This window comes from Notolabrus celidotus, chromosome 11 (assembly GCF_009762535.1).
Source record: "Notolabrus celidotus isolate fNotCel1 chromosome 11, fNotCel1.pri, whole genome shotgun sequence".
NCBI classification, from domain to species: Eukaryota; Metazoa; Chordata; class Actinopteri; order Labriformes; family Labridae; genus Notolabrus; species Notolabrus celidotus.
In genome coordinates, this window is record NC_048282.1 from 30,364,816 (window position 1) to 30,382,130 (window position 17,315).

A 17,315-nucleotide genomic window follows, 5' to 3' on the forward strand; every position below is an offset into this window, starting at 1 on the left:
TTAGAAGGATATGAAAACAAAAACGACTGAATGTGGCCAAACCGGGCCAAAAACACTGCAGGAGTACTTTCCAAATATGGTTTCTAACCACTTTTGTGTTAACCACTATATGCCAACAGTTTATTGACCTTTACTACTTTTTTTGTGGCGCACTTCTGAAGTAACATGTGGGGACATGTACATGTTGGGACATGTAGGATGAAAGATGCTTAAAATTCCTTTCAGTTATGAGCATTATTTATTCAGTATATTTATAAATGCATCAATTAATCCTTCTCACTGAGGTACCCAGAGAGAGACCTCAGACATACACTTTGTGTCATACCATTCTGGTGTTTTATTCCATCATCCAAACCTGTCATACCTTTTCGAAATGTGCTTTTTACGTGTTTATGTTTGCATTACTGGTCTTGCATTCGTGTCTTATTTGGCCGGTTTTAATAATAGTGCTTTTCTGGGTACTCAAAGACGCTTTACATTAAATGTGAAAAAATAAATAGATAAATAAAACAAAACAAAGACAGAGGTGGGGAGGGAGTAGAGGTCATGTGTTGTATGCTTTTTTGAACAGGTAGGTCTTGAGATGGTTTTTTTATGCGAGTGAAGGGAGTCAGAGTTGCGGATGTGTAGAAGGAGGGAGTTCCAGAGATCGCAATGGCTCTGTCCCCCAAGGTGCGGTGTTTGGTCTTGGTGATGGGGGACAGGCCGTGGTTGGCATCAGATGTTCTGAGGCGACGAGATGCGGAGGGGTTAGGTATGAGGGGTCAAGGTTATTGAGGACTCTGTAGGTGATGAGCAGGATCTTGAAGTGGATTCGGTGCTGTATGGGGAGCCAGTGGAGATGCTGAAGGCTGGGTGTGATGTGAGCTCTGGTGTGGGAGTGGGTGAGTAACCGGGCAACTGAGCTCTGCACATGTTGTAGTTTTTTGAAGGTCAGTGTGGGAAGAGAATGCTGTTGCAGTAGTCCAGTCTTGACGTTATGAAGGCGTGGATGAGGGTTTCGGGAGCAGAGGAGGAGAGAGAGGATGTGAGGTGTGCAATGTTACGGAGGTGGAAGAAGGATGCTTTGCTTATGTTTCTGATTTGTGGTTTGAAGGAGAGAGGGGGGTCAAGGATGATGCCAATGTTATTTAGCTGTAAAGAAATTAACCGTGACTTTTTTATTTTAGGATTAGAATAATTGAGTATCGAATTATGCATTAAGAAGAAATACATGAAGATTTTGATATGGTGGTTGTCTCTTTACTAATCTTTGGGTGTGTTAAATGTGTAGGTGGTGGGATGAGGCGATGCGAACGAACTAATTAAGTGCAGACATCAAGGTGAGGTTTTAAATCAGGGGTGTCAAACATGCAGCCCACGGGCCAAAACCGGCCCGCCCGAGGATCCAATCCGGCCCGCGGAACGACTTTGCAAAGTGAAAAACTTACAGAGAAGAGATTAACTGCAATTTTTCAATTAAAGTAACTACTATTTCAGATTTGTCCGCTGGAGGTCACATAAAATCATAGTGTTGACAGAGCGCCACTTTTTTTTCTCAAAGTGAGAAAATAGATTACTTGCTGTTTGCATAATCTGGTTTAGATTCATAAAGACTTGTTAGAGCACTATAAGATCCACTAACTACTACCCTGCATACAACACTGTCCAGCAAGCAAACTGTTCATGCTGGAGCTGAGGAGTCCAAAATAGCCAACTTTACCTTCTTCATTTTTATAATCTCTGTTCTTTTAATGTAAACATTACACTCTGTGTCAGGTGAATGGGTAACCTGTGTGTTTGGTGTGTTTGCAGCAGGTTTCAGGGCTTAAAGGGTAAAATATTCAGCCCCACTATGAGACTCATCATGGAGGAAAAAAACAACAGCTGTTTCTGTTGAAAGATAGTTCATTAAATGTGGACATTTACAGAATGTACTTGTACTTTTTTGCACTAAAACAAAGGGGAAAATGTAGAGTTGTTGTTATTTATAGGTTATTATGTTGTGATTTTACTAGTCCGGCCCACTTCAGATCAACTTGGGCTGTATGTGGCCCCTGAACTGAAATGAGTTTCACACCCCTGTTTTGAATCAACCCTTTGTGTCCTGTTAAAGTACTGATGATTAGAAGGCATGGTGAATTACTGAGACAGAAACTAAACCTTGATTGAACAGTTTTTCCCAGGGAAGAGAGAGGAAGGGGGTGTCTGTGGAATTTTTTTTGTGTGGGGACATCAAATCTCAACCAATACTCGTACTGTACCTTCTCACCTGCCTCTCACCTGACGTCGACCAGGACACAGGCTGACGTTTCGACAGCTGAGGAAGAACCAGCCAAACCTCAACGAGGCGGGGTTAAAGAAAAAACAAGGAATTTCCTGGTGAGCTGCTACAACACAGGAAGGTAAAGATTGCTCCGTTAGAATGTCAAGTTTTATATGCAAAGAGCCGAGTGGGCGATGATTATTCATCACAGTTCAGTGGACGCTTTAACAGACATCAGGGTTAACTTTAATCCGGGACTGTAACAACATGACTACAGGAACTTTAAGCTAACTTTAGCATGTTAACCTGTGGACAGAAACTCAACTGTTAGCTAGCTTGTACACGTCTAACGTTGTTTAACTTTTCAGCAGGGATTAAGAAAAGTCTTTAAACTGTGTGGAAAGGAACTGTCATGTTTGTGTTGAGTATTTCACATCTGAACCTTCGTTCACTTTTAACGTAGCTTTCTGCTCCAGCTTGTGTCTGAATGTTGCAGCTAGCTGTAAGTTAGCTGCTGAGTGTTGATGGGACTGTCCTGTGAGAGGGAGCGCGTGTTTAGTCACCCTGAACAGTTCAGTCGGGCGGGGTCTTTCTAAGGTATCTATAGAAAGGTCAAGAAAGGGTACAATCAAAACTTTTATATTTATAAACAATAAACCTAAAGGTTATATGGAAGAGGATTAGGCCCACTGAAAAAAAATGAAGGTCTAATTTTTTTTATTATTATTATTATTATTATTATTATTATTATTATTATTATTATTATTATTCCAAGAATAAAGTAAGAATTCTGAGATTAAAGTCAGAATTCTGAGATTAAAGAGAGAATTATGAGATTACATTCAGAATTCTGAGATTAAAGGGAGAATTCTGAGATTAAAGTCAGAATTCTGAGATTAAAGTGAGAATTCTGAGATTAAAGTCAGAATTCTGAGATTAAAGAGAGAATTCTGAGTTTAAAGAGAGAATTCTGAGATTAATGTCAGAATTCTGATTTTAAAGTCAGAATTCTGAAATTACAGTCAGAGTTCTGAGATTAAAGTCAGAATTCTGAGTTTAAAGAGAGAATTCTGAGATTAAAGTCAGAATTCTGAGATTACAGTCAGAGTTCTGAGATTACAGTCAGAGTTCTGAGATTAAAGTCAGAATTCTGAGATTAAAGTCAGAATTCTGAGATTACAGTCAGAGTTCTGAGATTACAGTCAGAGTTCTGAGATTAAAGTCAGAGTTCTGAGATTAAAGTCAGAATTCTGAGTTTAAAGAGAGAATTCTGAGATTAAAGTCAGAATTCTGAGATTACAGTCAGAGTTCTGAGATTAAAGTCAGAATTCTGAGATTAAAGTCAGAATGTGTACACATGTGTAGAAACCTCAGCTGATATGGTCTGCGCTCTCAGGACATCATACAGTTGCAGGTCCCGAGAGTCAGAACTGAACTGGGCAAAAAGGCTTTTAAATTTTCAGCCCCGTTTACCTGGAACAATGTGCCGAAGGATTTGAAACTGACACATCTTGTAACTGTGGGGGAATTCAAGTCAATCATAAAAGACAGAGAAACAAGCTCAAATTAAATCAGATAAATACCAGAAAAATAAATATAAAATTAAGATATAAGATAATAAGAAATAATACAATAAAACGAAAAATAATTATGTTAAAACAATGGTCATAATTATAATAATGAAAAATTAAGAATAATACAAAATTAGTTGCAATAAAAAATTAAAACCAGTAAGTACATTTTTCTTACATTTTTGTTAAAAGTTCACTGAAACCATTTCTCATCTTCATAGTAGTTACTAGCCCATTGAACTGTCCATTTTCATCACCCTAGAAGTAGAATATGTAGGTTTTGCCAATATGCATTTATGAAAGTGCAAAAACATAACAGATTAAATGTGATTCATAGTGAAAGGATGAAACATGAAATGGTAATTAACTACTACACTTACATTGTTTGGTCACACTGAAACTTGTGTCTCATTTGTTGCACATGGTTGACTGTGATATCAATACTGTATTTTGATGGGGTAACCCCATCATCACCTTTTCACTCTACACATGTCTACAATTTGCAAACTGTTAAATGTTCTACTTTTTTAGCCTTTTTTTCTAATATTAAGTTAAGAACCAGGGTATCTAGACAAAGTGTGGTTGCCTCTACAAACAACATGCTTTAATATTAACCTCATGAACACTTGTATTTTTTCCCTGCCTGTGTTCCAGATGAACGTGGGCGTAGCTCACAGTGAGGTGAACCCCAACACGAGGGTGATGAACAGCAGAGGAATATGGCTCACGTACCTGCTGCTGACCGTCGTGTTGCACATTGTCCTGCTCAGCATTCCTTTTTTCACCGTGCCGCTCGTCTGGACGCTCACCAACGTCATCCACAACCTGGTCAGTTAGAGCCACAATATTCAATATCTCTGGGTGAAATGGGAAATATTTAATGCGTTTATTTTGTAGAGTTTGATGACAAGATCAGTACACTTTCACGTCTGCTCTGAAAACCAAACTAGTCTTTTATTTTCAGATTTAATGAGATTTTTACATCAGTGGTTAAAGAATCCCATCCCTGGTTCTTGGAGCAGATCCTAAAGACAGCCATTGATCCAGTGATACACTCAACTTCTGAGGACTACTGCTTTGAATTGTAAACTGGAGAAATGATATCTGTGTTTTCTCTATTGTTGTGCACAGGTGATGTACCTGTTTCTACACACAGTGAAGGGCACTCCCTTTGAGACACCAGACCAAGGCAAAGCTCGCCTGCTCACACACTGGGAACAGATGGACTATGGCGTCCAGTTCACATCTTCACGCAAATTCCTCACTATCTCACCAATTGTTTTGTAAGTATGCTAACTGCCTTTACTGACAAGCACCTGCTCCCACTTTCAAAGTGAAGGTCCTCCAGTATGGTGTCTGAATCACCTTGCTATCAAATGGTCTTAAGGAATAAGTATAGACTAATCTAACTGTCATGACTCATTTTGGAAACACGTTGATTCCAGACATTGGTCTTATTTCTACAGAGCGGTGATGGATTTTGATGGATGAAATGAAAACCAGTTAAGCTAATGGAAGCCGCATGATTGCTGACAAAAGCTCAAAGTTGAGGCATTTAAAACTGAAAACCTGAATCAGGATCTTAAACTAACACAAGATTAATTCTAATGTGACATCATTGTGTTATTACGATCGAGGCAGATGTGTGTCTAACATGAGTCTGGTCCTGCTGGAGGTTTCTGCCTGTTAAAGGAAGTTTGTCCTTGCCGCTGTAACTTGCTAAATGTTGCAAAGTGCTCTGCTCATGGTGGATTAAGATGAGATCAGACTGAGTCCTGTCTGTAAGGTGGGACTGAATCTTATCCGGTCTTGATGTTGGGTCTTTGTTAATAATATAACATAGAGTACGGTCTAGACCTCATATATTTTTAAAGCATCTTGAGATAACATTTGTTGCGATTTGGCGCTATATAAATAGGAGATTGATTGATTGATTGATTGATTGATTGATTGATTGATTGATTGATTGATTGATTGATTGATTGATTGATTGATTGATTGATTTTAACCTCTTTCTTCCTAATCACTCAACTGTGTTAAATACTTGTTCCTGATTGGTCAGAACAGTATTCTATACCTTACATAATGCATATCCTAAACGTGCTGGGCTCGTATGCACGACCAGCCATTAGCAATGAAAACGGGCCGTTAGCGCTAATGGTGGAAAAGAAATCGATTAGCGGTATGCATGATCCAGGTTAACGCCCCAACAAAGCATTACATTTAATGTCTGTAGACCCCGACATTACAGGTGCATATGGTAGGATTAACACACCTGTTAGGCTGTTTAAAGGATGGCGGACATCGTGCTTCAGCGTTACCGTTTAAGCACATTTAGTCCTCCACCTGGACCACGTTGGCCGCAGTGCTTGCTGCAGAAAGCGGCTTTCATGTTGCTTATTTCATCTTTTAAGTCTTCTACTGTGAGCTCAGAAAAACCACACGCATTTACCCGGTTCAAGATCTTAAGCCAAACTATCCCTCTATCCTTGTTTGTTATCTTGGATGATTGACTTGCTGATAATAGCTGTTTGTTCATTCTATATTTTTGTAATCAAATGTCCATTTCTTCTTCCGCTGAAAATTTGTTTTTTCTTGATCTTCTCTCAGTCACACCGGTACAGCTCGCCATGTTTATTGTTGTTTATGCATAGTAGGCATGCACAATTCAAATTTGTTGGATAGGGGTTTTCCAGGAGGTTCCCTTGACACATGACCTTTTGCATCAGCCTCGCTTTCAAGACCATCAGGACTATAAGTTTCTGATTAGTTCTGTGCTGTCATTTTGAATGCCTCACAGACCAGCAGTGTGCTTGTGTTTTCCATACAAAGGAAATGAGTCAGGACATGGCTCTAAATCAGTTTGAACTACTAACATTCCTCAGGAAAATAACAGATTTGATGGAAAGAAGCATTTGTTGAAAAATGGCAACATGACTTATCCACTAGACCTTCTGCTGCAGCTTTTGAACTCACCAGTGAATCCAGAGAGCTGTGAAAAAACCAAAACTGACCCTTGATAACGCAGACTAAAAGCAAAGCAGAATTAAATCTTTACATTGAAGGTGCTGCATGTTCTGCCAGTAGAGTTGTGTATATTCACTTCTTTGCAATGTATTTGAGATCTGTTCTTGACATGTGTGTTTTTGTTAAGACTTTGAAATTGATACTGACATGTGGATGTTGCATTGACACTTCTTCTTCTTCACTTCTCTGCAGGTATATTCTTGCTAGTTTCTACACAAAATACGATCCCACACATTTTCTAATCAACACCAGCTCCCTCCTCAGCGTCCTCCTCCCAAAGTTGCCTCAGTTTCACGGAGTACGGATATTCGGGATCAACAAATACTGACAGAACTTTCTGATCACTGGATTTTAAACACCAACACTGGACTTAAATTTTCTGCTTCCGAAGAACTTATTATGTTTGGCGTTTGAGGAGAAGAGGACCAGTAAGGTTTGTCTTTTCTGTACAGACTGTGTGGAGTAATATGGGAAAGGCTGCAGTTTGTGCTGCAGAAAAGGTAAATGCACTGCTGCTGTTCCATGACGGTGATTTTTCTCTACCGATGTTTCTGATTTGTGTTTGTTACAGCTTTAAAATGTGTTTCCATTATTTTTAAAACATCACCTTCTATCTGTTTTCTCTTCCAAACTGCACTGGCTGCAGGTCTGTAAAACTTTCTGGGTGTCGCCATAAATGTGAATGAATGCATATGGAATTCATTGTTGCAGCTTCTTTTATGTTCTTGTTCAAGTTCTCCTCTTTTCTCTTAGTTTACTATGAAGGATATGCATGCAGCATGCATTTAAACGCCTACAGTGAACACTGCAGTCTTTGTTTTGCTATGATACACATTACTCCATGTTACTTATTGTTCTCTATAAAAGCTGGATTTCCTGTCCTCTTTATAAAATGAGCATTAGGAGCACCATGTGTTTATTTGGTTGTCTTGTCGTTATTGCACAAACTGCTGAATTATTTGAGTTCTGAGGTGAGTTAGATTTACTTGACCTAATGTGGGCCAGGTTGTGACCCCTGGGGAACTCCAGACACTTTACATACAGCTTCTACTGAGGTGGCGTCACTGTTTGCAATATGCTCATACATCGAAAGGATTTTCCCCTCTCTGGGAGCGATGGGTCCTGTTTCAGAGGTTTTCCTGCTGGTATAGCCTGTTTGACGGAAATAATTGACAGGAACTGCGGTCACATGTTATCCTAAGCCTCAAAAATGCAAATGTTGCATGGTCATACACTGATTCATACATGCTGTGTAATCGACTACAGTCATTTGAAAACTGTGTTCTAAGGGGTGTTCCCTAGCCTCAAAGCCTGCTTGTAAAGCCACCATAATATAAAAAAGTTGGGCAGCTGGGCTAAATGTCATCAGATATATGGCTCTTTAAAAGATAAGAGTGGGAGAGAACCATGAGTACAACATCCTATTTCACCAACATACACTGAAAAGTACCTGATACAAGATAACACTATCTCACTTGTACTGCATTTGGTCATCAGCTGCAGTCTTTCCCCAGTTCTACTTTTTATGTAATGTGACTTCAAAGAAAGCAGAGGTGGGTCAGGATTTTTTAAGATTAAAATTGCTGTTAATCCCCAAAAAAATTAAGTAGTTCATGCTACTATTAACTCATCTTAAAAGCTGTTGGCTAACTACTGTTAACGCTCCTGTTATGTCTGTTTCTCAGGGACAGCAATAATATTCTTGGGTCAACTTGACTCGGGGCATATTTAGTTATCCAAAAGTGTCAGAATCCAACAAAATCCCAATACATATTTTTTTTTAAATCTCATTATGAACTCCATTACTTACCATTTAAATCAATATTTAGTGCAATGGTGTTCTTTAATTTGCACAGATCATATTGCAATGAGGATAATTCACGTTTTTTTCTGAACACAGTTGCAAAGAAACATTTAGCATATGACACTTCTGACCCCTTTTAGTCTCCACTTTGACTGCAGGGTCAAATTGACCCACAACCAGTATCTATGTAATATAAACATGCAGGGGGGGTTGCAAATGTGTGAAATGAGCCATTTTCATTGTATATGTTGTTTATGCTAATTAAGGCAAGCAGAAGAAGTTTCATAGTAAAAGAAAATCTTAAACATTTTTTTTTAAATTATATTTGAACTTTAAAAAGGGTCAATTTGACCCGCAACATATCAGGAGGGTTAAATGACAAAATAAGAATAAAGCATTAGTGTACAGTTGCAGCTATTTTGATGATTATTTTCACAGGAAAAATAAATCCAATATCTCAATTACAATATTAAGATAAATCAAAAAAGGATTTCAAATATAGAAATGTCCAATTTCTGAAAAATGTGTACATGTTTACACTCAGGACTTGGATTGGAGCTCCTTTATCACCAAATATTGCATCACTGTTGCCTGGCATGGAGGCGATCAGCCTGAGGGACTGCTGAGGTGTTCCTAAGCCCAGGCTGCTCTGATAGTGGCCTTCACCTTGTTTTTATTCTTTGGTCAGGTGTTTCTCATCTTTTCACAGTACCTCACATGGTTGTGGTTTTGGTGGTGTGGGCAGGTGCCAAGTCCTCATGGGGAAGGAAATCTGCATTGTCATAAAGTTTGTTAGCAGATGGGAGCATGAAGTGCACTAAAATGTCCTGTTAAACAGCTGTGTTGACATTGGACTTAATAAACCAAAGTGGATCCACACCAGCAGAGGACGTGACTCCCCAAACCATCACAGGCTGCAGAAACTTCACACTGGACTTCAAACACCTTGGTTTTTGTACCAGTCCTCTCTTCTTCTGGATTCTAACATCTTGATTTTCAATGAAAAGCAAAGCTGACTAATGTCTGAAAAGAGGAATGAGCAACAATCCAATTCTTTCCTAAATAACTCATGCAAAATATTAAACTTTTTCATGATGTTCTATCATGTTGAGCTGCACCTGTAGTTTCCATCAAATAGTATTTTTGTTTGAAATGCCCACCCCTAGAAGAAAGACGCTAGATAGATGCTATGTGTTCAAATCATCCCTTTGCAATAAATCCCTGTCACTCTGCTAGAAAACTTTAATCGAAACAAAGCTGTCAGAGCAATATTTTATTTAGCCACTGGGCAGAACTTCCTAAATGTAACAGAGCATGAAACCAAAAGGGATTATTAATTAACTTGACATGCTGTCTCCTGAGATTCATCTCTGAAAAGCAAAAGATTTGATTGATGAAGTTCACAAAGGATGATGAATCATTCCCCAGTATGCAGATTCAACATATTTCTGTGGCAGTTACTGTGAAATGCAGCTCCTGCAAGTGTAGTGACACATTTCATCTTCTGAAGTGGAAACTCCACAGATAAATGTTCATCTTCCTCATGTACTTCTTTTTTTTTTCAAAGAACAGTCTTTGTAATGCTGTGCTGTATTTCCCACCTGATTACAAGCTAGGCCTTGTGGTTAAGTCCCCCATCCGATGTAAAGAGGCTCTAGTCCTCAAGAAGGCAGCCCAGGTTAACTTCCGTCCCCTTCGCCTCTTTCCTGCTCTATCCACTATCCTATCCTTCCTTAATAAAAGCCCAAAATATATAGAACTACTCCGGAGGGAACTCGAAGTAGAGCCACTGCTCCTCCACGTTGAAAGGAGTCAACTGAGGTGGTGCGGGCATCTGATAAGGATGACTCCCAGACGCTTCCCTTTAGAGGTGATCCGGGCACGTCCAACTGGGAGAAGGCCCCGGGGTAGACCCAGAACGCAGTGAAGGGATTATATCTCCCGCCTGGTCTGGGATCGCCTCGGGACTCCCCAGGAGGAGCTGGAAAGTGTTGCTGGGGAGAGGGATGACTGGGCCAATTTGCTTGGACTGCTACCCCCGCGACACGACCCTGGAGAAGCAGAAGAAAATGGATGTATGGATGGATAAAAAAAAATAAAAGACTTTCTTCTCACCTCTGAGAATATCATCTTCCAGTATAGGCTTAAGTTCCTGCCATGAAAACAATAACACAGAAGCATGCATAACTCATATTTTTTTATTCAAAATACTTTAGGACACTTCCACCTCTCTATTTCAAGTAAAATAAAAACAGAGGAAAAACAGTAACATGACTTCACTTCTCCCCGAGCAGAAAGCAGAAATAAAACCTCACACCACGTCATGCTGCTGTTCAGAGAGGGGAGAACTTTCACATGATGTGCTGCAGGGATGTATGGATGCTCTCAGTGCAGTGAGCCCATTTAAAGAAGCCTGAAGGCTGTGAACACATTGTTTGTAAAAATTAAAACGGCTAAAGTCAGCACAAACAACAACACACCGGACATTTCTATATTGCTTTAACCTTGGGCTTGTTTCATTGTATTTTGTTCCCTAAAAAAGAAAACGTCTTGCTTTAGTGCACATTCTTTGAAACTACATTTCTTTGCTGACATCAGATGGGTGACCACACCGCTCTGCTGTGATCATCAATGTTTGTCATAGTAAGGCAGTTCATGCGACTGAAATGAAAAATCCAGGCTTTTCCATCCCTCCACAGAAAACACTCAAAAGGCAGGAGAGCACGTCCACGGAGGGCTGCTCTCTGGTCCCACCTCGTCAAAGGCAGCAACGACTGTTTCTATATCAGAACATCTTCTGTAACTGTTATCTCACTCTGGTTTCATCAAAGGTTTATAATCCTCCATTTCCTCATCGTCTGTGTCGAAAAACTCATCCTCAAAAAAAGATCCTCCAAAGCCGTACTCCTGTGCGTGGACGGACACCTCGTTTGACATCAAGTGAGGCGAGCCTTCAACGAAATCAGCAAACCTGTGGATTAAAGTGACAACATCAGCAACAATAGAAATTATACATGACATGTGTCCTTACTTCATTCATCAGTCTGGTTTGGCACTCTCGACACACTCTCCTAGAAGAAACTGCAGCGCATCATCAACAGGGCATCCAAAATTACTGGCTCACCCCTACCATCCCTTGAATCACTATGCCTTCCAGCTACTGCCCTCTGGGAGGCGCTACAGGACAATCGCCTCCAAAACAACCCGTTTTAAAAACAGTTTTATTCCCCTTGCAATCAACTTTATTAACTCTGAACTCTAAACACCAAGGATGAGGCATGGCCCTTGTATTTTTGTTTTAGAAATGTTACTTCTACATGTACAATTATGTTTTTATGTCTACTGTTAAATGTAATGTTGGAACCTGCAGCTGCACTGATAACAAATTCCACCAGCTTGGCTGTGTGGTCATTAAAAGAATCAATCATTGACATGACCTAGATACTACATATTAAGATCAGTGATAAATTGCCATACATCAGTGGCACACAACCACCGTTTCTAAACATCAAACGGCTGCTTTTGTTTTCTAATTTGAAATATATATAAATAATACCTTTAAATAGATAAAGTTTCCTCACTTAAATAAGACGCACAAACTCGTTCTATGCAGAAGTCAACAGGTTTAGATTGACTTTAGCATAAATACAACGATATCTGTAAAACTGAACCCCTTTTTAAATCTAGATCTTTACCATCATGGATAAAAAATGAAAAATAAAAAAATTGAACACCAACTAAAACAACATTGGTCTGTATATATTTGTTTTATTTTATTTTTTTCCATAGATTTTATCTTATTGGAATTGTGTCTTTGAAAATGTTTAAAAAATTCAGTAAACATATTGTAAAAAAAAATAAAAACAACAACATGGGTCACCTTTTCGGGGACTGCAGTCTGGACACAGTCTTCCAGGGGCTGAACTCGGGGCTGTGACAGTACTTCCTCAGCTCGTCCAGCGAGCGCCGAGTCTCCTCCTCTGCCTGCCTCTGATACTCCTCTTCAGTCAACAGCCGACGAGGCTCCGGCTTCCAGTGAACTAACCGTCTCATTTTCCTGCACGAAACAGGCAATAAAATATAACCAGAATGAATGAAAATACTCTTTCATGAGGTGTAATCCTTTATAACATAACGTGTTAATATCATTGATTTGAGATTCAGTGCTTGAAGCAAGCTCAGAATATAAATCAATACAAGCAGAGTGAACAGACATCATGCATGGCTTTCCAATGAACAAATCATTCTGATGATATAGATTTTTAAATGCTTAATAATCGTCAGCCATAAAAATGGTAATGAATGAGTGACAGAGATCTCCTCTGAAGTCACCCAAGCCTTTTGAAGTGTCTGAAAGTGAAACCCAATTAACTACAGTCCTATTGCACCCCCTTCTGTCCACACTGCAAACACCCACCTCCATGCGGCCACTGCCAGAGTGACTGGGTACTCCAGGTATTTGGAGAAAACCGCTGCTACAATGATGGCAATGGCGACTTGTTGGATTTGAATCCCGAAATAAACCAGGAGCAGACCGAAGAGCTGCAGCGTCCAGGACAAGATGTTGATGCTCTTCTCATTCGCCAGAGGACCATAAAGGTAACACACCGCAAAACTGATGAATCCCACCACTACGACATAACCTGACAGAAATAACAGACATCATTTACAGTACAGTATCAGGGAAAAGATGCTTTTAAGTATTCATTGGATGAGATGCAATAAAATCTGAAGTATTGAGAGTGTTGCTCTGATCTGATGTTTACATGTTTTTAAGTTACTATCTATACAAACGTTGGTACCTAAAGCCATGTTCCAGTGCTCCTTCAAAATGACGCTAAGGTTCTTGAAGACGAGCTGGATGGCGTACACAGAAAACGACCAGCCGCCAACAATCAACACATAGAAAGGGCTTTTCTGCAAGAACAGCAATGGGTTAAATAGTTATCAACAAGTGAGTGAATTAAAGAATTGCAGTCATGGATATCTGCGGTGAAGAAACACCTTACCTTTGGCAAAAAGCGAGCCAGAATGAAGAAGAGGATGATGAGAGAAGCGATCATGCCTGTGCTCATTCCAGCAGAGTAGAAGAAGAGTTGACTCCTTCATGTAGAGGACGACATGGTTAGTGAAATCATAGTTCTGTTCAGATACTGTTATATATGGATGAAAAGTTACCTGCTGAGCGAGTCTGCAAAGAGAAACAACATAATCCCAGCCAGGAATACCAAAAACAGGTAGATATCAAATTCTGCAAGGAAGACAGAACGATTGTGTCGGCTGTAAAACGTCTTGTAAAAGAGGTGAAGTGTCAATTGACTTCATTTGTTTTCCCACTTACTGCGTAGGGGCTTGACAGTGTACAGAGTTTTGTCAGCTGGGTCGATCTTGAAGCACGTCTTCTTGCTGAACAGGCCGATGTTGATCGTGGTTTCATTTTTACGCTCCCGTAACAAGCCCTGAAACCAGCCCCAGACACTGAAGCGGTCCAGCTCCTGCAGCTTCTCCTCACCTTCTACTGTGTCCACCTTGAACACAGTGGAGCTCCACACTCTGACCTGTTAGACAGTAACAGATGTTATTGAGCACATTCAATGAGTTTGACAGTAGGATATAACTTTTGAAAAAAGCAACTGTTGAATCTGTGTAGATTCAATGCTTGGGCTTCTACATTTCTGTGTGTAACAGATCACAAACTTAAACCTAACACCACAGATCATTTAGAAATCAACCTCATGAAAGCAGAAAGAGAAGTACATTACGGATCATTTAAAACACTTCTAGCTTTTGTAACGTACCTGAATCCTCGTCCATGTTTGCCTCCAGGTGGGCACCGCTGAGTTTTTGTAACAGAACCTGTTGGACCCTGACATGACGTAGTCCTGTCCATCCTGAAGATCAATTATTTGATGTGTGTTACCTGGGTTTGATAAGGAGAGGCGTGTTAGTACAAAGATTACATGATAGACATGCCCACTTAACCTCCATGGGATCTCGAGCTGCAACTCTTTACCACTAACCATCAGTAACTCTGACTGTCTTCCAAGTTTCAAACCCTGCCTCAAAACCCTCCTTTTAAGAGCTGCATATTCCCTGTAAACACGTCACATGTACCTTTTTTATTGGATTTCGTCTTTCTAGTGTTGGAGTCAAGACCACATTAACCGAGATCAAGACATGTCTGAGACCAGAGTGCACCGAGCCCAAGACAAGAACAAGACATTTAGGGATCGGGACCGAGTCAAGACCAAGAGCAAGGCAGGGCAAGACCGAGACAAGACCAAGACCATATATATCAATGAAAAATCATTATGAGAGTTAACAAAATAAAAGACTTCTGTTTATTTTATTAAAATTAGCTTTGAATACAATTGACAGCAACAAACAAGGTTTGGTTTTGTCTTTGTTGCCTTTGTTTTGACTCCTTATGTTTCGTTTTTTCTCTTATCACAGTAATGACAGGGACACAGAGTGCATCAGTGGTGGTCTCGACCGGTCTTGATATCAAATATGGAGTCCGCCCAGTCAGAGACTGAGACAAGACCGAGTAGAAATTATTTTGATTCCGAGACAAGACCGAAACCTACAACACTACATCTTTCCATTCATTGTGTCATTTTCATATCATATATTGTTTGTTTTATGGAGTACTTTTTATATTAAGTCTGTTTTATTATTGTTCCATTTGTAAGGCGACCTTGAGTGTCCTGAAAGGGGCCCAAAAATAAAATGTATTATTATAATTATGATATATGACATCAGATGTTGACATGCTACAAGAGAAACCTGTCAACAGAAAAACAAATGGATCAGATGATGTGAAAAGAAAACACCAACATCTGGTAATTAGAGGATGAAAGCTGTGTTATAATATATTTACATTGCATTGCAGCAGACTGAGACACCCACCCTGCAGGATGGAGCACTACCACAGGTCCTTCACCCCATCTGCAATCAGACTATTTAACACCAGCACCACAATTACCCGTTAATAACCCGTTAATTATCTGTTCTCATTTTCATTTCACTACATAGCAGTTACTTTGTGACTTGGCAATATGTCTGCAATTTTATCTCTGCAGTAATTTACATCACTATCTATTCATCAGATAGGATTGTACATAGTGTTAAATATATCTTCAATATTTGCCATATTTTATTTTATTTTTGTTTTATTTTATCATTACTTTTATTATTGTTTTTACATTTTTAACTATGTATGTACATTGCTGTATTCCCCCGTCTCAGTGTTGTAAGCTGCTGTAACAAAAGAATTTCCCCAAGGGGATCAAATAAAATATATCTTGCATACAAATGCAATTAGAAGATTACTAAATCAGTCTGTATATTTCATCAAACATCACTCTGTGCTACATTAATGTTTACAGAAAGGTATCAAGTATCTTATAATGATCCAACCTGGATGAATAACCTTGACAGAAATGTTTATGAAGGTGACACTAAATCATCCTCAGGTGCTGCAATCAATTCAACACATTGTTAATTATCTGTTATCATATTCATTTCACTACATGGCAGTTACTGTGTGACTTGGCAGTATGTCTCTGTCTTCCAGGCTTTCGACACAAAGCAAGAGAAACAACTATGTATTACTCTGTCTTGTTCCCCTTCATCAGCTAGCTCTGAGTTTCAGACTTGACTTTCACTCATTTCTTGAACCATCAGGTTAGGATTATGTGAAACAGGTTTCAGTTTCTGACTTCATGCTGGTGTTGTGATGAGCGACACACAGCCTGAGGGCGGGGCGGACTCTTGATCCCAGAAACGATGATGTTCAGTTATTATGCTATGAAATCTAGAAACAAGCTAAATTAATGATCAACTTTAATCAAATTATCCAGAGGCAGAAAGGAAGAGCAGACCGATCAGCTGGGTTATGAGATTAGGTGGGGGTAACTCTCAGCTTCACAAACTTCCTCAACTGTTTGAAATACCAAACAAACACAAGCTAACACGAGTTAGCATGATTCTGGTTTAAAGTACCCGTTATATTAATCTACGTCTCTACAGTTGCTGTGTCACGCTGCGTCTTACCCGAGGTTTGATGTGAGTGTTGAGGTAGAGAGAGAAGCAGCACCGTGAAAACCACAAATGTAGCATTAGTACAAATTAAGCCGTTTATCATTTTCATGCATCCCGCCATGATGATAGCACCATTGTCCCGCCCCTCAAGCTTGGCTCCGCCCCTTCCTCCTCTGGCAGCACGACTGAGTTACAGCCCGTCCAGCCAATCAGAGCTTCAGGTTGAATGACGTCACTGAGCGTTCAACGTCTATAAAAATGACAGCGCAGTAGACCTCTTTAATGACTTTTTTGGAGAGGATTTCCCTCTAAGTGTCTGAAATATTTTAATTAATTATCAAGAGTTACATGTCCCGGTTTTTGTTTTTGTTTTTTCTTTGTTTCTTTTTCCTTTTCTCTTTAATTTATTGGAGTATTTGATTTATCTGAAGCACATGTCTGTAGTGTTTGTCATTGTGTTGTTTACCATGTTCAATAATAAAATAAAAATAAAGAAATACTTAAATAAAGAAATAAAGAAATACATTTTAAAAAATGGCAGTGCAGCACCATGGTTTCCAGTACATTATAAGAAGAAAGGTACTTTATTAATCCCCAGGGGGGAAATTCAATTTTTTCACTTGCG

At 39.5% G+C, this 17,315-nt stretch overlaps 2 protein-coding genes across 2 annotated transcripts; one reads left to right on the forward strand and one right to left on the reverse strand.

Moving 5' to 3' along the window:
* The first annotated feature begins 2,208 nt into the window (after nucleotides 1-2,208).
* Nucleotides 2,209-7,762, forward strand: ormdl2 (ORMDL sphingolipid biosynthesis regulator 2). The gene is made up of 4 exons (XM_034696674.1): nucleotides 2,209-2,384; nucleotides 4,471-4,644; nucleotides 4,948-5,099; nucleotides 7,036-7,762. Exons 2-4 carry the CDS (start codon nucleotides 4,471-4,473, stop codon nucleotides 7,169-7,171), a joined length of 462 nt encoding a protein of 153 aa, XP_034552565.1. The 5' UTR covers nucleotides 2,209-2,384; the 3' UTR covers nucleotides 7,172-7,762.
* Nucleotides 7,763-10,831: 3,069 nt separating this feature from the next.
* Nucleotides 10,832-16,876, reverse strand: nemp1 (nuclear envelope integral membrane protein 1). Its single transcript, XM_034696492.1, has 9 exons — nucleotides 16,703-16,876; nucleotides 14,446-14,567; nucleotides 13,989-14,205; nucleotides 13,826-13,898; nucleotides 13,657-13,750; nucleotides 13,450-13,564; nucleotides 13,065-13,290; nucleotides 12,528-12,704; nucleotides 10,832-11,618 (listed from the first exon to the last, which is right to left on the reverse strand). Exons 1-9 carry the CDS (start codon nucleotides 16,809-16,811, stop codon nucleotides 11,459-11,461), a joined length of 1,293 nt encoding a protein of 430 aa, XP_034552383.1. The 5' UTR covers nucleotides 16,812-16,876; the 3' UTR covers nucleotides 10,832-11,458.
* Nucleotides 16,877-17,315: the final 439 nt, after the last annotated feature.